The sequence below is a fragment of the Euprymna scolopes genome, chromosome 24 (genome assembly GCF_053919585.1).
Source record: "Euprymna scolopes isolate OS-2025 chromosome 24, ASM5391958v1, whole genome shotgun sequence".
Lineage (NCBI taxonomy): Eukaryota > Metazoa > Mollusca > Cephalopoda > Sepiida > Sepiolidae > Euprymna > Euprymna scolopes.
In genome coordinates this window covers 82,837,791-82,859,425 of record NC_136505.1, presented here as the reverse complement: position 1 = coordinate 82,859,425, position 21,635 = coordinate 82,837,791, and the positions used below count along the sequence as shown (strand labels likewise).

Genomic DNA, 21,635 nt, shown 5'->3' with positions numbered 1-21,635 from the left:
AAAAAAAGTTCATTGGTTTCTTTTTCTTTTATTCTTCTTCTTTTGAAATCTTGCCAGACAGCGGCAATTTTATGAAAAAACAAATTCAGAGGCGTCTTTTTCTTGGAAAAAATTTGGTTATGAATCTGAAAAGGAAATAGTTGAAAAAAAGAGCCTAAATAGGAGAATGTAGCTTTTAATATTCTTTTTTATTATATTTAAAAATTAAAATTCTTTCGAACTTAAGAAAACCTCCGTAACTTTCTTTTTTAGAGAATATTCTGAAACAATCCTTGTTTCAATTCTCTTAAATTCATTATTTATCTCCTCGATAAATAATTAATATTTCTTCTTTTTAAATCTAGTCATTCTGACTTCAAAATATATATATCGGATCTCTATTCGAAAAATATTTACCTCAGGGAAAAATAATAAATTTCTCTTTTTTCAATTTAGTCATTTTAGACAAAAAATATATATATCGGATTTTTTATCCAAAAAAATAAAATAAAATTCCTCTGGAATTTTATTTCAAAATTCACTGAAATATTTTGGATTTCTCCCAAAATATTTTAAAACAAATTTTTAATATCTTGACTCTGTCAAAATATTTAATTTTTTTTACGGAGAATTCTAGATTCGAAATTAAATCAATTATTTGAGAACAATTTGTCTCGGCCCTTCGCTACATTTCTAGAAAGATTTTAACAAAGAAAACATTTTAAAAGGGTATCGATATTTTCTCCGGAGAGCAGAAAAAAATCCGAACCGATCAGTTTAGAAATATTTTCCAATCTGATAAAATTTGTTGATTTAGCTTAAAACGAAAACTCTGTTTTTCTTTTGTTTACATCACGTGACACAAAACAGCGAATGACAAAGCTCAAAAAAGTCGTATGCTGAATTCAAATAAACCGCTCAAATTCACAAATATTGGAAAAAATCTTAAATCTGTTTTAAAATAAATTTTACAATTTTTTCTTTTTTACTGAGCCTTTCTGTTTTACTTATTTATTTTTTTATTTAAAAAATAAAATTCTCAAATCGTCTAAAAAAAGTAGAATTTCATATGTTTCGGGTATTTTAAATGGAAGTATTATTTTTAAGTTAAACTTCTCAATGTTCTTCCAAAGTTTTGATAAACTTGTGAAATTTTCATCTATATTTTCACTTGTGCCAAAACCAAACAAAATATAAGGAAACATAAAATATTTCAAAGGATGTGCCAGAAAAAAAAAATTCCAAGCATGTTAAATCTGTGATATTAAAGTGTGAAGTCTTTAAAATACACCATATGGTCATTTATCAAATAGGCGCAAAAAGCTTTTTAAAATCTGTGATATTGAATAGACAAGTGAACTCTAGAATATTTACTTTGCAAAACTATTACAAAGGCAGTAGGCAAGTTATCTCTTAATAAACGACCAATAAATAAATTAAACTCTGCTAATCAATGTTAAATCTGTAAATGAGATTTGTAACTCGTTTTGTGACCCTTCTCAGTCTTATGTTGTAAAAGAACAAAAAAAATGTGCTTGTTTCATTTTTTTATTTAAAAATTTTAAAGAATCTGTTTGGAATTGGAAATTAGACTATAATTTTTCTGATTTCGATACCCCAAAAAGTTCTGATTTTTCCGATTCTGATTAATCGTGCCAACACTATATATATATATATATATATATATATATTATATTATATTATATTATATTATATATATATAATATATATATATATAGAGAGAGAGAGAGAATATATTAGATGTCCTAATACTTATTAACTTCTAGCTTCTTTGTTTAGGAAAACTCTACTCCTGGGTCTCTCAGAAAGGAGATGCTTGTCTAATTCAGTTTAGAATTTTCCTGCCAATGCTGAAGTCAGAGGAAACTTCCTAAATCTTTGAATGATTCCATTATGAGTGGTTTGTTGAAGATTAGTGAATGCCTATTAGTATACCACTTAAGTTTTTGTCCTATTTATGGAGCAACTAAGGCTACCATACACCTGTGCAGTAATTGTGTAAATAGCCTAGTAATCTGGTTAATGTAGTGTCAGAATATATCTGGTTATTACGGTTTATCTTTAATATGCTGATAGGAGTCTGTGACATATTTCCATTGTATGAACATCCAGTGCGAACAGAACCCCACAATATCATTATACCATCTTTAGACAGAACAGATACTACCCTTGGATCCTAGGCAGAAAACTAAGAAGGTATGTTTTAGTTTCACATTTTTTTTTTTTTTTAAATTTTTTTTTTACATTGTCTTCCATCATTGGGAGATCCTATTTATTAAGGGGGAGTATGGAAGGTTGTAGCTTACTACGAACATTAAATTAGAATGCTAATTTAATGTTCATAGTATGTTGTCGCTTTCTGTCCTCCTTTCTAATAAATAGAATCTCCCACTCTCGGATTTATAATCTGAGAAACCATGAGACATGCGTACGTGCACTAAAGGTATTACGGTATTGATATATGACTGGGTCAGTTCATATGTAGGTAATTCCGCCACAACAGTACACAATTCAGGGCCATTTGCTTTTTAGTGTTCGTAGTAATTAATCGCCACAAATACAACTTATCGATTCTCATGTAATAAATGTGAAAACTTAAAACAATTGGTAATGTGTTCATTTCGTTTTTAATGCTTTGTAAATTGGTACAAAAGTTAAAGTTAGAAGTCAAGGTTCTCTGCTCTTTTTTGACTTCTGGTTTCTGCTCCACAGACAAGACGATGGTGACAAGCAAGATATGGTCCCTTCTAATTAATGATTACCTTCCTCTCCGATAACGTCAAAGCCTATCGCACCCTTTCCCCATGTAAAAATGGCTTTCTTGTCTGTTTCACCATATCTAACCATATCCAGTCAAGTGGACAACAAAGTATGGATGTAAAAAAGTGCAGACAACTATCACTGAGTATAAAGTACAAATTTCTCATTCAAGTGAGGGTTAATTTATCTAAAGTTTAACTTTTCCCAGGCATTATCTCCTTTTAATGTTTAAAAAAAAGAACTAAGATTTTATTTTTTTTTTGTTTTGTAATTTATTTCTAATCCACTTACCTCGGTTCAAGGCGAAGATCGACTTCTTGAGATTGGCTATATTGAGTACGAGCGGTTGTCTTTTCTCCAGTATCTGTTTGATCATCAGTTGAACAATGTCCTCAGTGTTGCTTTCGTTGACATCCAGCAGCAACGTGTCGCACAGATAATGGTTGATATCTTTATGGCCGCATAATTCCAGAGAGAAACCCTTCAAAGCCAGTGGCTGCAAGCAAAAATGTTTTTTCTTCTTTCTTTTACAAATAAGTCATCGCTTATCAAAGCCAATAGCTGCTTGAGGATAAAGGTTAATAAATAAAGCTGCTCTCTTTTAACAATTACAATTACGTCTCTCCAACCATTGATATCCATGATAAATAACACCCTACCTGAGAATTTGTCCTTCAAACTCCTTGGCTTAATATTCAGACAATATGAACATCGAGGACATAACGAAGGCTGTTGCAAAGCAGGTGGGTTCCCTCTATTGTGCTAAAAGATTACTCACACGTGAGAGTATCCTGTATTTCTACAAGGCCACTATTCACTCATAGATGGAGTATTGTTGCCACAATCTGGGCTGGTGCATCTACCACTAGACTCTCCCGCTTGGATAAGGTCCAAAAAAGAGTTTTCAATCTAACATGTCCCACTTCGTCAACTAAGCTCCAGTCCCTGTTCCATCGCTGTGCCTTGTTTTACAAGTATTTTAATGCAAGGTTCTCTGATGACCGCGTTACACTTGTGTCCCCTCGATGTACATATCCTCGACAAACCCGTTTAGCAACAAAATCACACCCCTTCACTGAGGTCATTAAATGCCAGAAAGCCTTTTACTCTAGTAGTTTCTTCCCTTGAACAACTAGACTTTGGAATTTTCCTCCCTGTTGCCTACTTCCCTGACTGTACTGATATGCAGAAGTTTAAATGTAATGTAAACCAACATCTTGTTAATCTTTCCAAGCCATGGTCCTAAATAGTAACCCCTTACATGCAAGTGGCGATATGCCTTGTTAGGGGTGAATGAGAGTAAAAAAAAATAAAATGTCAGGTAGCTGATGCGATAAGACAACACTGTGATGATCAGTAATGGTGAAAATTAGGTAGAAATTGATTGAGAGGACGGCTTAAGAATTTGTTTCCATTGAATTTCAAAGTGACCATATTGTTGTCAGCTGAGAAGCAGCCCTGCGATATTGTGTTCCACAGGCTGGCAGTTCTTGGAAAGAAACTCTGCTCATGGAATTTTTGTTTAGTTTTAGGTACAGAAAGAGTGATAGTACGTCACCATTATCTGTCCTTAGATAACTCTCCAGAAAAGGAAGTTCCAAAAAGAACCCCTGGCTTGTGACGCACAAGATATTAAAACAATAAAAGAAAAGACAAGTCACCATTATCACTGATGACCCTATATCAGATGTTCTTCCTAAATAATAAAATAATATTTTATGTAGGGGAAATTGTTGACTGGTTATAACTAGACAAGTGTTTGTTGTAAATATTTTACATGGGGGTGGACAAGACCATAGATTCAAGCTCAGTCGAGCACCTGATTTAAAATTTTCAAACTTGAAAATGTCTCATTCCTAACTTGAAAACAGATATTGTTATTTCCGAAAGCTGCTTTCATAGGAAACATTAAAACTATAACATTTTTATATACGAGTGTTGCTTATAGTATGGTAAAATTACAGAATAGTTAACATTTGAGAATTCGTAAATTAACAAACAGTAATTTATATAAAACGTATTAGAATAAAATTCTCTACTGAACCTACTTAGTTTTAATCTGTGAAAGCGTTTAGTAAGACATTTTAAAACTTTTAAGAGTACAGAATAGTTAACACTGGCGAAATGTGAACTCAAATTTCATAAACCAAGCTTCTTTTCTAGAACTGCCTACCTGTGGAACTTTGTTCTGATGGCCTGCTTTCAAAACATTGAAAAAAAAAAACACAAAAAAAAACTAACGTACGGTAAACGAACGATGTTAAATGTAAAAATCGAAAAAAGAAAACAGAAAAACGAACGTTAAAACCAAAAATAAAAAAAAACATTGAAAAATGGCTTAAATAAGCCTGTTTCGATATTAAAATTTAAAATATTGGTGGGTACCCAGGTGTTTTTGGGTGTGTGTGGTCGGTGGGGGGGGGGGGTGTTAATGAAAACCTAAGAATTAGCGAAGTAAAAAAAAAAACAGAAAAACGAGCATTACGTGAAAAATGGCTTAAATAACCTTGCTTCAATATTTAAATTTAAAAAATCGAAAAAAAAAAAGACATCTCACACCACGATTCGAACCCAAAATGTTTAGATAATGACCCAACGCTCTAACCAACTGAGCTAACACGACGTACATGAAATTTAGTCAGTTCTTCAACTATTTAAACTAAATCAGGTCATGACGTCATCTGACGCATGCGTAGAACTGGTCGTCGTCAGGAGAGGACGGTTTTTATATTAGCTCTCATACTTACAAAGCTGTTTGAGCATTATCTTTAGAAGCACTTCCCAACACCATAGAAAACCTCATCAGTCTGCCCCATGTTTAAAAATTCAGGTGATCGCTCATCTCCCTCTCAGTACAGACCAATCTGTCTCCTGTACATCAAGAGTAAGTTGCTGGAATCTGTTAAATAGAGAAGTAGTCAACCATCTCAGTAAAAAAAAAAGATAAGAGAGTACTTTCCATGAGGATTTATGGTTAGTGGTTGGGTGAAATGAGGGGTTTGGTATGTTTCGGTGTAGCTGATTCGGTGTCACCGTTTTGGTTTGGCCAATCCTACATAGCCGATTCAGTGAGGAGATGATTTGGCATCAAATTAACCCTTCATCGTTATAGTCAAAGTTTTTTATATTTTTAAAATTAATTCAGTGAAGAAGATATTTTTTCTTTGAACAACATTGAAATGAAAATCATTAAAAGAAAAAAAATTAATTTGATTAAAAAAAAATGAACTTATAAATAACCGTGTTTATTTAAAATACGACACAAAAATAAGTAACAAAATTCAGTCGTCAACGAGATTATATTTTTATATTGTTTTTCTTAATATTTTACAGTTTTTAATCCTTAGAGTATTAATCATAAAATAATTAACCAAAAGGAGTTTTGCAAAAACATTTTTCTTTATAAAACATTTAAAGTGATATAAACATTAAAAATTCGAACCATGTTTATTTAAAACAACACTCGGTCATCAACGAGATTATATTTTCATTTTTTTTTTCATTTTATTTAAAAAAAATCTTTTTTGTTAAATATGCTATTATTAACCAATACTGTTTTCTTATATTTAAAACAAAAAAAAAGAAAAACAGTCACCCATGAAAACGAGAATTTTCCAAATTAAAACTGTCACTATTAATGCGGCTTGTTCTCTGCAGTATGCATTATTTTTAACTAGTCTGAACTTATTACGTAACCCAAACAGTATTACTCTAAACCAGATTTTAAACGAGTTCTTCAAATCAAAATTGATACAAAATAACCCGACTTCACAAATCAATAAAAGTTCCATTATGGTATTTTAATTATAAGGTAAAGCTAGAAGCTTGAACATTCTAACTCAAAGTAGATAAAGCCAAAAACATCCACGCATTAATATGAAAGGGGGAGACTTTTTCAAATATCGTACTAAATTGGAAACGGAGCAGCGGACTTATATAAGTAGTCCCTTGTACCTAATTTTTTTTTTTTTTTACCTTTTCATTTTTTTTAATGGAGAGTAGATAATGCACTGTAGATGTGCTATCGGCAGCTCCAGTAACTCTCGCTTCTCCTTTGTCCCTCAGTCCTCATTTCCAATGAGTAATTTTTCTGACAAAGGGTGAAGAAAAAGCTGCTTTCCAGGTCAGTAGTACTTCGTGAACAGTAGTCTGAGAGGTTGGAAATTTTCTGTTTCTATGTCTATCCTTGTGGCCATGTCACTAGTAAGGGTGCTGGAGGTAAACGTTTCATCTGGGCTGACGTTATCCGCCTGATAGTCAGGGACCTGAACCTTGGATTAACCACTAAAGAGGTTGTCCTATCAACAGGTGCAAAGTACTGGGGCTGCTGTATTGCCATTTGGTGAATGGATTCTGGACCATGTAGTAGTTTCTGGTGGGGCCTCTCGATGCCATACTAGTGAGTAATTGTTACGGCTTTACTTTATGTGCTACAAAAAAAAAAAAAATTTCCTGTCCTTTTCTTTCTTACTTTCTCTCTCTATCCTGCTTTAACCAAGTATGCCGACCTGTTCCACAAATCCCAAAACCTCAACATGAAATATCTCCAGAAAAAAACTCGAATAAACCTAGAACCCCATCCTCCAACATAGACCCCTACAACCATGTCTCCTTTTCCAATATCAGGGATCTACATTCCAACCTTCCAGAGGTTGAAACCCAATTACTGGAGACGAAACCAGACATATTCTTTCTAAGTGAAACTGGAATAGGGCCGACCACTTCCCTAGATGAGTTCATAATTAACGGATACTCTAACTTAACATCTAAATCTGACCCCCAAGATCGCCATGGGCATGGAATATGTGCTTACATTAAAGATGGCTTCCCGTGTGGCAGGGATATCTCCAAAGAAGACCCTAATTTACCTTATATGTGCTTCCGGGTTGCACTTGCTTACACCACCACATTTATATTTCCCTCTATCGGCCCCATAACAGCGGAGTTACTATCTTTAAGAGTATATCTGAGAAAATGGACCACATCCTGTCTGCACATCCCTCGGCTAACATTCACATCTGTGGTGACTTCAATGTCCATAGCGTGGAATGGCTGACCCACTCAAATAAGACAGATGATGAGGGGAGGTTCTGTCATGATTTTGCCATTGCCTATGACCTCACTCAGATTGTTCGCGAGCCCACCCGTGTGCCCGATACTATCTGTCAATATGCAAGCCTTCTAGACCTTTTTCTCTCAACTTCCCCTGAGCTATGTTCATGTTCCATTCTTTCTCCTCTAGGATCCTCCGACCACTCCGTTGTATCAGTTAAAATAAAAATGAAATCTAATAAGTCCCCAGACGTACCTCTCCACTGTACTGTATACCGATACTCCATGGCTGACTGGGATAGCTTCCATACATTCATATCTGACCTACCTCTGCATTCCATGTTTAAAAAGGATGTATCCTCTATAGTATCAGACCTAACCGAATGGTTAATTGTAGGCATAGACCGATTCATATCACCCAAAAAATTCCAACAAAAACCTAACGACCAGCCATGATTCTCTCCAGAATGTGCTGCTGCCATCGCGCACAGAAATCACTTTTTCCATAGCTACCAACGTAATAGATGTACTGAGACTAAAGCTGCTTTCAGGACCGCCATCAACCATTGTAAAAGAGTAATAAAAAAAATGCAAGAGAGCTATATGCTCAGTCCGTTAAATCCAAAGTAGCTGATCAGCGGCTTGGTTCCCACCAATTTTGGCAAATAACAAGTAGGATCCTGAACAGAAGCGTGTGTTCTATCCCAACCAATTAATGGACCTGAGGTCATCTCGTCAGCATCAGACAAGGCCAAACTATTTGCCAAGAACTTTGCAGCTAATTCTATCCTATGCAACGAAGACCATCAACTCCCCATATTTCCTCCTATAACACATAACACGCTAGGTAATATACAAATATCTGTGCGTAAGGTCGCCAAGTTAATCAAGAACCTTGATTCCAGTTAAGCAACTGGCCCTGACGGCATCCCAACTCTCTTCCGTTTGCCTGTTTCCCACCTGACTTCAACTTGGATGTCTTCAAGTCCAACATAAACAAATTCCTGATGAACTGCCCCCTTAAGACACTTTATCAAATCTCCAATATTAGCGATTACTACGATGCTATCCCATTGATTACTGTACACGCAATAACCCTTATTCTCGAGTGGCTTCCGGGCTTTGATAAGTGGTGACCTCCATGTAAAAAGAAAAAAAAAGCCTCTCTCCTACTTCTGATGTGTGTCTGTCACAATTGAAATCCTCTGCATACTGTAAGTTTAATAGTAAGTTCATTAGTCATTTTGGTATAAAAGATATTCATCAAGTTTACAGTAACACCACTCTACCTTTTTAATTTCCCAGAGAACAGTATTGTGAAGAGCCAAGATATGACCTTAAGTGACTTCCATCCTTAAAAAAACAATACAACCCTGGCTGATCTCCATGGTATAACTGGACGAATATCTGTCGCCTTTCTCTCTTATACATAAGCAGTTAAGTTTCAATGTTACTTTCTTTTACTAAAAAATGATGAAAGTAAAATTAAATGTGATTGTAATGAAATTTCACTGAAACACATTTCACAATAAACATTAAGTGAGCTTAAATTTGAACTTTATTGAGTTTCAAATAATAAAACAAGTTCTAATAAATTATAACCCTAACTACCATATATATAATATTTTTTAATCGACATGGACGTAAAAAATTTTTTGTTGTTGTTGGCTCTGGTCAAGTTGATAAACATGAGCTATTAGTGACACCACCGACATTATATTCATACTTTGTGACTTTTTTGTGAATGTTCAAACCACTGTAGTTTGTCTTTTAAATGATATATTTTTTATTATTTGCTAATATTCACTATTCCTGAATTGTTTCATTTTATTTTAGGAATGGAGTCCAGAACCAGGGGATGTCGTTTTAGATTCTTGGGTTGGCCGACTTGATGTTGTGAATGTTATTGTTACGTTGCGCTTTCCAGATGGTGCTAAGTAAGTATTATTTTCTTTCCCTTCTTTTGAATTTTTATTTTATTTTTTCATTAATGAAAATTATTTCATTTATATCTGATAACAATGTACTAATATAAAATTATAGCGTTTTTCTTTGAAAATTTTTAGATAAAGATTATTTGGACTACTATTCTCATCTCTATTCTTTTTTTTGTTTTTTTGTTTTTACATTTTGGCTGATGTGACCTGATCTTCAAGTGAATCTTAACTTATAAAGCTATACAAAATTTTAAACTGAACCCTTTGTTTAATCCATGCAATAGATTGTTCTCGTTCTGTCAGCTATGAGTCAGTAGGTGTGCTTTTTATGTTATTGTATGTAGTAAGGATTGAATGTTCAACCCCCAGAACACTGACTTCGAACTGATTGTTCATGCACCTGTTGGAGTTTACATTGGCCAAAATGTGAAAATAACAAGAGTATTCAGAATAGTAAAAATACCTATATATATATATATATATTTCCTATTCCAAACCGAATCTTTTTTTACAATAAAAAATTAAACAGGCACAAATTTTTATTTATTTTTTAAAAATTTTATTAGGTGTTCATTTTACAACATAAGACTGAGAAGGACCACAGAATGGGTTGTTAAATTTACAGAATTTAATTTATTTTATTTATTGAGAAATAACTTGCCTCTTCCCTTTGTAAACTTTTCGCATCTATTCGTTAAACGTCTATATCCCCCCCCCCTCATCTGAGGGAGTTCACTTGATTATTAAAAGGTTTTACATGCTCTGGACAAGGTTTTAACATTTCATTGGTGCCAGCTGTACATTGGCGGTGTTTGTCATCGGCTTCTGAAATAAAGTTTTATCGGGCTTCTCTTTGGATGCAAGTGAAAATGTAGATGAAAATCTCCGATGAGTTTTTCTAAATCTTGGATAAAAATGCATAAAAACATTCTGAAGATTTTCTGAATTAAAATGGAAATCATATCTACATTTAAACTTCCCCAAAAAGAAGAATGGGATTAGGACATTTATTACTGTAATTAACAGAAAAAGAAAATTTTCTCTAATGAATAAAAACGCATAAAGTTTGGTTGCCTCAAATACAGGCTTTCCTCAATATTTCTTTTAAAATACTAGCTGGAAGACACAATGTTACCCAAGATTGGGGAAGCAAGGACCTGGAATGGAATTCCAGAGTCTAACGGTTCTGGGGAAGAAACTACTGGAGTAGAAAGATCTTTTATATCTAGGGATCTCTACTGTGTGGGGGTGGGATTTAGCTGCTTGTCAGGTTTGTTGAGGGTGTCTACGTTGTGGGGGCACAAGTGTCTGCAGTTCCCCAGAGCATTCACCATTAAAATACTTGTAGAACAGGCAGAGGGATGCAACATTTCGTTGATGGGACAGAGGCTGAAGCTTAGATGCCAGTTCAGGGCCTATCAGATTGGCGACTCTCTTTTGAACCTTGTCTAGGAGCGAGAGACTAGTAGCAGATGCACTAGCCCAAATGTGACAGCAATACTCCATACATGGGCAAATGGTGGTCTTATAGAGGTACAGGATACTTTCGGGTGTTAGTAGTTTTCTAGCACGGTAGAGAGAGCCTATCTTCTTTGCAGCGGCCCTGGCAATGCTTTCAATGTAATTGTTCCAACTCGTGTGTCCTGTAAACGTTAGGCCAAGCAGTTTGAAAGATGTACTCAGATAGTCACTAGCCATGGCTATTGGTGTCAGAGAAGGTTTCTTGTAATTATTGAAGGAAATCAGTTTAGTAAATCATACCCTAACACTTTATCCTAATCCTAACCCTACTAAACCATATCTAATCATCCATTCCTAAACTTACAAAACTATATCTAACCATACATTAACTCGTCTCTCTCAATCCAATACTGTAGCAAATTTAGCTGCTTCCACTGCACGAATTCTTACCTATACCCTCTCCCAGTAACAATGGAAATGGAAGCATAGTAATGCCCTTTTTTAACCAGGTTACCTACTAAAACCAGCCCATATATCTATTTACCAAATTACACATGACTCAAAACTTACTGTTTTACCCGTACTATATTGCACTCGCATCTCATGCCCTGCTATCATCTAAAATATAGTTTGGGCACAACTCGTAGTTCAATTCTTAACACCTACTCACACTCTAATATTATACTAGACCCAAGCTCACATGAATAAAAAAAAAAAAAATAAAATAAAAAAAAAAAAAAGGAAAAAATAAAAAATATATATATACAAAAGAGAAAGCCTCAAACCACATTATCTCCTCCTAACAAGCCTCCTTACAATCATAGTGCTTACACTGCATGAGCTCTACTCAACCCCTTTATCCAGTAACAATGAAATAACAATGTCCCTAATCCACTTTGAGGAGTGTAACTATTTAGCAGATATAACCTCTACAAACTAACCCAATAACATTAACTAACCACGCGGGGTCGCAGAAATACCTGGATTAGAACCCAGGCGCGGAGCAAACCCTCTCAGTGGTGACGGACCCAGTAGATCTTTCCAGATCATCCGTCTAGGAGAAGGAAAACTCTGAAACTAAACCAAAGAGGAGGGAGGCCTCTTCAGTCTTGGATGACAACCTTCCTAGAGCTGGTGACTCAATCAAATTACCGGTTTGCAAACCTAAAATGCTTAAGGAGTAGATAGGTCCTGCCTATCGCCCGGCTTCCATACTCCTTCTTTGCCTATTAGTCAGGCGCAGAGATACTATCACAGTGATTCGACAGAAACACCCGGTGGTAGATCTTGTTTCTTGTCTAGGGCAATGAACGCCGTTTCCCCACTCCCGACACACCCCACCCCTAAAGCTGGGCGCTTGCGAATGCTTGAGTACCACATATGCCTGAGCAATTAGATTGGGTTGACCTTCCTCTGATGGGTTGAGGGTACTGGCTTGACAGTTACTGGCTGCTGTTTCCGACTGGTAGTACAGGAGCCCTAACACTTTGGTAGCGCTTAGAGCGGCTGCTCCATCAACAGTTGAATAATATCGGGTTGTTTGCAGTGCCATGGCACGCATGGAAAGAGCCCTGCACTCATCCCCGGTGGGCTTTCCTGAGGCCACAGTCCTAGTTGATGGAGGGTCAGCTGATGGTTTACTTGTGATGCATGTGTGATATTCTGCATAACCTCCTGTTCGGCTTCCCCTAACCCAACTGAAACTCGTTAAAAAACATGACAGTACAATCTAAAAATAAACTTAAACCAGGCTTAGGGTCAAACAAATCCAACTTGCCTCCTCCCTTGAGGCTTGCATTCACAAATATCCGTGGGCTTAGAACTAATTTAGCTGATGTCGAAGCATTTCTCCTAACAAATACCCCGGATATCTTAGCACTAAGTGAGACTAACCTACACTCCTCCATCCCCTCTAACTACTTTAACATGCCTGGATATCTCCCACTCTGCCGTAAGGACTCTGACAGACATATGCACGGACTTGGAGTTTACATTCGTAATACCCTTCCCTTGACTAGAGAAACACACCTAGAAACGGATGATCAAGCCTTTATGTGTTTTAGACTAATCATGCAACACAACATTAGCTACTTTTACTTTCTCTACCGCTCTCCCTCGACCCAAGACTGCACCATAATAAACAAAGTATCTGACAGCATAGACACAGCACTCTCCTTCGACACTAGCGCACAAGTACATGTATTTGGCGACTTTAATGTCCATCACAAAAACTGGCTTGGATTCTCTACTTACACAGATGCAGCAGGCAGCGCAACTCATAGCTTCTCTGTATCTCACTCCCTATCGCAAATTGTTACTTTTCCAACCCGCTTCCCTGATCAGGAAGAACAACACGCATCACTATTAGATCTGTTTTTGACCACAGTTCCTGATGATTGTGTAACGAAAGCCGACAGCCCACTTGGGAACGCTGATCATGATAATGGTTGAAATCGCCCTAAACTCTAGACCCAAAACTGAAGAGCCAGTGCTCAAAACAACGAGATATTATAAAAAGGCTGACTGGGAAGCTATCAGAGATCTTATCAGAGACGCCCCATGGGGAAATATTTTTTCTCTTCCTGCTGAACAGTGTGCAACCGAGACCACTGAATGGTTCAAAACTGCAATCGAAGCGCATGTTCCCATGCGGAAATTCTATAGTAAGCCCCACTCTCCCCAATGGTTTACTTCGACTTGCGCAACTGCCATTGCTCAAAGGCAGCATGCATTCCGCAGGTTTAACCGACATAAGTCCAGTTCAAACAGACAGAAGTACATAGAAGCTAGAAGTAACGTTAAGAAAGAAATAGCGACAGCTAAGAGGGAATTTACGGAAACCACTAAAAAACGCATCGAAGCACAAAAATTAGGAACTCGTGACTTCTGGAAAATCTACAACAGTGTAGTAAATAATGGGCAATCAACAATTCCCCCACTAACTAACAATCACGAGGTTCTTTGCTCAGCAACCGAGAAGGCTAACATTCTTGCCAGTCGATTTGCCTCAAACTCCACACTGGACCCTCTAAACCACCCCCTACCTCAATTTCCTATGCGGACAGACACCACGCTAGACGATCTGAAAATCACCCCTGCTCAGGTGCATGCTATCATAAAAAACCTTGACACTTCCAAAGCATGTGGACCCGACCTCATCCCAGCTGTGCTATTAAAAAAGTGCTCAGCCGAAGTAGCTCCAGTTCTCTCCAAACTCTACAACAAATGCCTTAATGAATCTTGCTTTCCGAGCTGTTGGAAAACTGCTTCTGTAGTACCAGTAGTCAAGAATTCTGACGAAAGAACTGACCCATTAAATTATCGCCCTATTAGCCTCCTCCCACTTTTTGCCAAAATATTTGAGACCTTAATTAACCATGCTCTAGTCCAGCACCTTACAGATGCTAAACTTCTGACCGACCATCAATATGGATTTAGACAAGCCTGTTCCACGGCAGACATCCTCACTGTAATCTCTGAACGCATATACCATTCACTGGACAAAGCGGGAGAGGGCAGAGCAGTAGCTCTAGATATATCTAAGGCTTTTGACAGGGTATAGCATGAGGGTCTCCTCAGGAAGATTAGATCTTACGGTATCACTGGTAGAATACTTAACATAATTAAATCCTTCTTAGATAAGAGAAAAATCCAGGTTATCCTCGACGGTCATACATCTAAACAATATGATATAAATGCGGGAGTGCCCCAGGGATCTATCCTTGGACCTCTGCTGTTCCTGATATTCATAAATGACCTCCCCGACAAAATTGCCTCTGAGATGGGTATATATGCTGATGACACCACACTCTATAGCAGGCACGACAGGAAAACAAATGAACATATATCTAAAGTAATGGCAGAAACACTAGAGGATGACCTCCAATCAGTAGTGGAATGGGGACAAAAATGGATGGTAACGTTCAATGCCACCAAGACAAAACTGGTTTCATTCAATAATTACAAGAAACCTTCTCTACCACCTATAGCAATGGCCAACGACTCTTTATCTGAGAGTACGTCTCTCAAGCTCCTTGGCTTAACGTTCACAGGAAACATGAGTTGGAACAATTACATCGAGGGCATTGCCAGGGCCGCTGCAAGGAAGGTGGGCTCTCTCTACCGTGCTAGAAAACTTCTAACACCCGAAAGTATCCTGTACCTCTATAAGGCCACTATTCGCCCATGTATGGAGTATTGCTGTCATATTTGGGCCGGTGCATCGGCTACTAGTCTCTCGCTCCTTGACAGGGTTCAAAAGAGAGTCGCAAATCTGATAGGCCCTAAACTGGCATCTAAACTTCAGCCTCTGTCCCATCATCGAAACGTTGCATCCCTCTGCCTGTTCTACAAGTATTATAATGGCGAATGCTCTGAAGAACTGCAAGCACTTGTGCCCCCATGACGTGAACACTCTCAACAGACCCGACAAGCTACAAAATCCCACCCCCACACTGTAGAGATCCCTAGATGTAAAAGATCTTTCTACTCCAGTAGTTTCTTCCCCAGAACAGCTAGACTTTGGAATTCCATTCCAGGTCACTGCTTCCCCAACTGTACTGACATGCATAAGTTCAAGTGCAACGTGAACCAACATCTCGCTGCCCTAATCCCTACATAGTACCCCAGTAGATGTTTCCCCTGATAGTAGCCCCCTACACCAAAGTGGCAATGTGCCTTGTTTGGGGTGAAAATGTAATAATAAAAAAAAAAAAAAAAAAAAAAAAAGTCTTGGCAGCATTGAATGTGACCATCCATTTATGTCCCCATTCCACTACAGATTAGAGGTCATCCTCTAGTGATTTTGCCATTTCTTTAGATATGTGTTCATTTGTTTTCCTGTCATGCCTGTTATAGTGTGGTGTCATCAGCATATATACCCATCTCAGAGGCAATTTTGTCGTGGAGATCATTAATAAATATTAGGAACAATAGAGGTCCAAGGATAGACCCCTGAGGCACTCTCACATTTATATCATATTGTTTAGATGTACAACCGTCGAGGACAACCTGGATTTTTCTCTTATCTAAGAAGGATTTAATTGTGTTTAGTATTCTACCAGTGATACCGTATGATCTAATTTTCCTGAGGAGACCCTCATGCCATACCCTGTCAAAAGCCTTAAATATATCTAGAGCTACCGCTCTGGCCTCCCCCACTTTGTCCAGTGAATGGTATATACGCTCAGAGATTACAATGAGGATGTCTGTTATGGAATGGGCTTGTCTAAATGCATATTGTTTGTCAGTCAGAAGTTTAACATCTGTAAGGTGCTGGACTAGAGCATGGTTAATTAAGGTCTCAAATATTTTGGCGAAAAGTGGGAGGAGGCTAATGAGGCAATAATTTGCTGGTTCAGTTCTTTCTTGAATATTGGTACCACAGAAGCAGTTTTCCAACAGCCCGGAAAGCAAAATTTATTAAGGCATTTGTTGTAGAGTTTGGAGAGAACTGGAGCTACTTCGGCTGAGCACTTTTTTAATAACACAGCTGGGATGAGATCGGGTCCACATGCTTTTGAGGTGTCAAGGTTTTTTATGATAGCGTGTACCTGAGCAGGGGTGATTTTTAGATCGTCTAGCGTGGCGTCTGTCCGCAAAGGAAAGTCAGGCAGTGGGTGGTTGGAAGGGTCCAGTGTGGAGTTCGAGGCAAACCGGCTGGCAAGCATATTAGCCTTGTCGGTTGCTGAGCAAAGAACCTCGTGATTGTTGGTTAGTGGGGGAATTGTTGATTGCCCATTATTTACTACACTGTTGTAGATTTTCCAGAAGTCACGAGTTCCTAATTTTTGCGCTTCGATGCATTTTTTAGTGGTTTCAGTAAATTCTCTCTCAGCTGTCGCTATTTCTTTCTTAACGTTACTTCTAGCTTCTATGTACTTCTGTCTGTTTGAACTGGACTTATGTCGGTTAAACCTGCGGAATGCATGCTGCCTTTGAGCAATGGCAGTTGCGCAAGTAGTAGTAAACCATTGGGGAGAGTGGGGCTTACTATAAAATTTCCGCATGGGAACATGCGCTTCGATTGCTGTTTTGAACTATTTAATGGTCTCATTTGCACACTGTTTAGCAGGGAGAGGAAAAATATTTCCCCGTGGGGCATCTCTGATAAAATCTCTGATGGCTTCCCAGTCAGCCTTTTTATAATATCTCGTTGTTTTGAGCACTGGCTCTTCAGTTTCAGGTCTAGAGTTTAGGGTGATTTCGACCATTATCACTGCATGATCAGCATTCCCGAGTGGGCTGTCAGCATTTGTTATACAATCATCGGGAACTGTAGTCAGAAACAGATATAGAAGTGATGCGTGTTCTTGCTGGTCAGGGAAATGGGTTGGAAACGTAACCATTTGTGATAGGGAGTGAGATATAGCGAAGCTATGTGTTGAGCTGCACGCTGCATCTGTGTAAGTAGAGAATCCAAGCCAGTTTTTGTTGGTGACATTAAAGTCACCAAATACATGTACTTGTGCGCTAGTGTCGAGGGAGAGTGCTGTGTCTATGCTGTCAGAGACTTTGTTTATTATGGTGCAGTCCTGGGTCGAGGGAGAGCGGTAGAGAAAATAAAAGTAGCTAATGGTGTGTTGCATGTTTAGTCTAAAGTACATAAAGGCTTGATCGTCCGATTCTAGGTTTGTTTCTCTAGTCAGGGGGAGGGTGTTACGAATGTAGACTCTAAGTTTGTGCATATGTCTGTCAGTCCTTACGGCAGAGTGGGAGGTATCCAGGCATGTTAAAGTAGTTAGAGGGGATGGAGGAGTGTAGGTTAGTCTCACTTAGTGCTAAGATATCCAGGGTATTTGTTAGGAGAAATGCTTCAACATCAGCTAAATTAGTTCTAAGCTCACGGATGTTCGTGAATGCAAGCCTCAAGAGAGGAGGCAAGTTGGATTTGTTTGTCCCTAAGCCTATCACTGCTCTGTACTTTTTGTTATGCTCATAACACTATATTACAAATGTCTTATCGTCTGTTGTTTAGCTCCCTAAACTGAAATGCTGGAAAATTCTGAATTGATATCTTATGTTTTAAATTTTATTTGTAATTTTATAGGAGTTCTGTTTCCATTGGTCACTTACAGGTGGGGCTACGTATAGATTCAGGACTACTTCCATTTTTTTTTCTCAAGAATTTTATACATATTATGCAGTACGATATAATTTTATCAAAATATGATACATTTAAAGTTTCAAAAGATGTTATGCCCTCATAGTCCCCTTAAGGGGTGCACTTAATTTTGAGAATATTTTTTTTTCCAGGTATTGTTTATGTAAGAATACACTTTTAGATTTTATGTAGACTCTCTAACCTTTCTTTCTATAGGGAATATACAAACCTCATACAGTCACATCAAGTTTTCTATATATAGACTATCTTTATTTTGTAAACATTGCATGTATTTAATATTTTTATTAAAAACCAAGTTTTATATTTAATTACTTTTTCTTCCACCAGGTGTGAAATTCAAGATGTTGACATTATTAGTTTTGAAGATCTCAACGAAAAACGTGGCAAGGTTAGTAAAATTTACATATGTACACCTGAAATTAAGTAGATTTATCCCTCTTGTATGCATTTCATAAACTATCGAGACCCCCTCCCTCCCACACACACATACACACCTTTTTATTAGTATTTCATGCGTTCGTAGTATTTTTCTGTTTATTAACAATGGAATAAAGTAAACTTCCAATTGGTGTTCCAGTCATATTATTTGGAATCTTTGGACTACAGTTCTCATCTTGAATGTCATTTTCACAACGTTACGCTCTATGTAACATCCAACTTTCTTCATGTGTATCTTGTCAAACTCTGAAATTGGATGGAATTTCGAATTGAACCCTTTATTTACTTCACTTGTTCTGTCAGCCAAAACTGGATAGAGGTCCTAAGTAATTTGCAATTGTATTTTTCGGTCGCCCACTCTGAGGAGAAGGTCACTTTTACAATTGATTTTTCCAAGTACTCTAACCATTGTGCCATGGGTCCTTACAGACACTTAAGATGAGAACAGTAGTCCGAAGATTCCAAGTAATACAAATAACTAATTCTCATCTAAAAGAATTCAGAAACATGATGTTTCAGTGTTTTTACTTGCATTTATATATTTATATATATATTATATATTTATATATATATATTATATATTTATATATATATATTATATATTTATATATATATATTATATATTTATATATATATATTATATATTTATATATATATATTATATATTTATATATATATATTTATATATATATATTATATATTTATATATATATTATATATTTATATATATATATTATATATTTATATATATATATTATATATTTATATATATATATTATATATTTATATATATATATTATATATTTATATATATATATTATATATTTATATATATATATTATATATTTATATATATATATTATATATTTATATATATATTATATATTTATATATTATATATTTTTATATATTAATTTAAATTTCTGTTCAAGTGTAATGGCACTAATAAGCCATTTTAACCTTGTGGCCAATTTCTTAAACACATCAGACAGACTGTCCTCATCTTATTGACAGAAAATAGCTGTAGTCTTGATGATGTGTAAGTAGTTGGCTCAATAGATATTGTCAACATTCTTTCTCTTTTTTTTAAATTTTTTTTTCTGTTAAAACGTCGTCATAGTCTTAATGGATATATAGCAAGAGAAATGTCTCTTTCCCTTGATTTAGTAATAGGATAACAATTAAAAAAAATGTCAACAATATTATCAATTTTTTTTTTTTTTACTATTAAATTACAGTTATGTATTCTACTCGCTTTGGAAGAGGAGTAGCTTTGAAAAACACACCCAAATTTAATCAGCCAATCAAAAAGGAAGATATTGCTGTCTTCTTTTCTATTCCACTTGAGTCACTTTTAAGTCCTATTCATGACATCATTTAGTTTTTAACTTCTAATGGAATTTTCACATTTTCTACATAGTTTAACAATATATGAAAAATTACATTTTTTAATACTTTTATTATGGAATAGATTACACTTTTGAAAGTTTAGCATCGTTAAACATTTTCCATTTTCAAGAACCACTTTAAAATTGTTCAAGAGGTTGGGTCACCAAACACTTCAAATCCATCAAATCATACATCTGTAATGAAAATACATCTTTACAGGATTGAAGCTATGGGCTTAAAAAAAAGTATTAATTTTGTGACATTAAAAAGTCTTAAAAATCCAATTTTCGGAAACTTCAACATCATTAACTATGGTTTAGATCACATTAATAAAATCAGAGGTAAAACTTCTTTGAAGTTTTTCTCAGAAAAAGATATATGAATCTTTCCCCCATTCCACCCTTTTGATAATCTGTATAAAATTTCTTATGCCATAAAAATAATTAAAACCTGCACACAAATGAACAGGACAAGAGATGCTTAAAAATGTTGTTAGGAATCTGAGTTGTCCACATTTTTTAAAATTCAAAAAAGTAAATTGCCATTTTAGTTGTTATACCTTCTCGTAGATGTGAACTTTTTGATTGAAATCCACTTTTTATTTTTTCCTTATGATCATTCTCTCTAAAACTTGAAAATGCTAATTTTGTTATAAAGTCTAAGACTTCAAGCCATTCATGATGGATAACTTTGTTTCATCAAAGTATGACTTTCTGTTTTTTCCCACATAATATCTTTTAACTTTTACTTAGTTGAAACTGATTAGTCTTTTAGGAGAAAATTTTTTTTGTGCTATTCTCTTTCTACATGCACACAGACACCTGCATACAGGAAATGTTGTAGTCCATTAGGTTGGGAAATTCTTAATTTCAGCATCTTTTACCATTGGCCACTTACACCCCTGTATTGTGAAAGAAGAATAGATAAGAACCTTGCCAGAGGTAGGTTAGTTTGGAAATCAATTTGTCAAAGCTGTTGTAAAATGGATGACACACACACGCACACACACAGATCTCGTAAATTTTTTTGTCTTTCTTTTTCATAATTGAATATTTTCAATATTATGGACAAACAATTTTTACTAACTTGCAATATGTAATAGTTTCATTTTTCAAAGTTGAAAGAGATCAAATGGCTTTGAGGCACAACAGTATGATCAATGACCAAAAAGATGCATTTTGTTTTGATATTAATTTTTTTTTTTTTTTTTTTTTTTTTTTTTACACTTCTGGCTTTATGGAAAAAAAAGTTTTCATAACAAAAATTTTAATATTTAAACAAATATTTTTAGAAAACATTTCTGCAAAAGATCTTTTAATTTTTTTAAAAATAATTGTTTCATTTGTTTATGTATTTTGTTTAAAACTTTATAAATATGTATTTATTTTTTTATAAATCTCCAAAGCATACAAAGCAAAACATTTTGCAAATAATTTTTTATAATAAAGAATGTCTGTATAATAAAATGTCCTTAT

The 21,635-nt window shown here is 35.7% G+C and overlaps 1 protein-coding gene across 2 annotated transcripts in view; it reads left to right on the top strand.

The window, feature by feature from the left end:
* LOC145246809 ((E3-independent) E2 ubiquitin-conjugating enzyme UBE2O-like) overlaps window positions 1-21,635 on the top strand; it is a 189,766-nt gene that overhangs the window by 107,476 nt on the left and 60,655 nt on the right. For both annotated transcript variants that reach the window (XM_080108628.1, XM_080108627.1), the window contains exons 3-4: window positions 9,649-9,749; window positions 18,661-18,721. In XM_080108628.1, coding sequence (XP_079964754.1) covers window positions 9,649-9,749; window positions 18,661-18,721 — 162 coding nt within the window. The remainder of the gene's footprint in view (window positions 1-9,648; window positions 9,750-18,660; window positions 18,722-21,635) is intronic.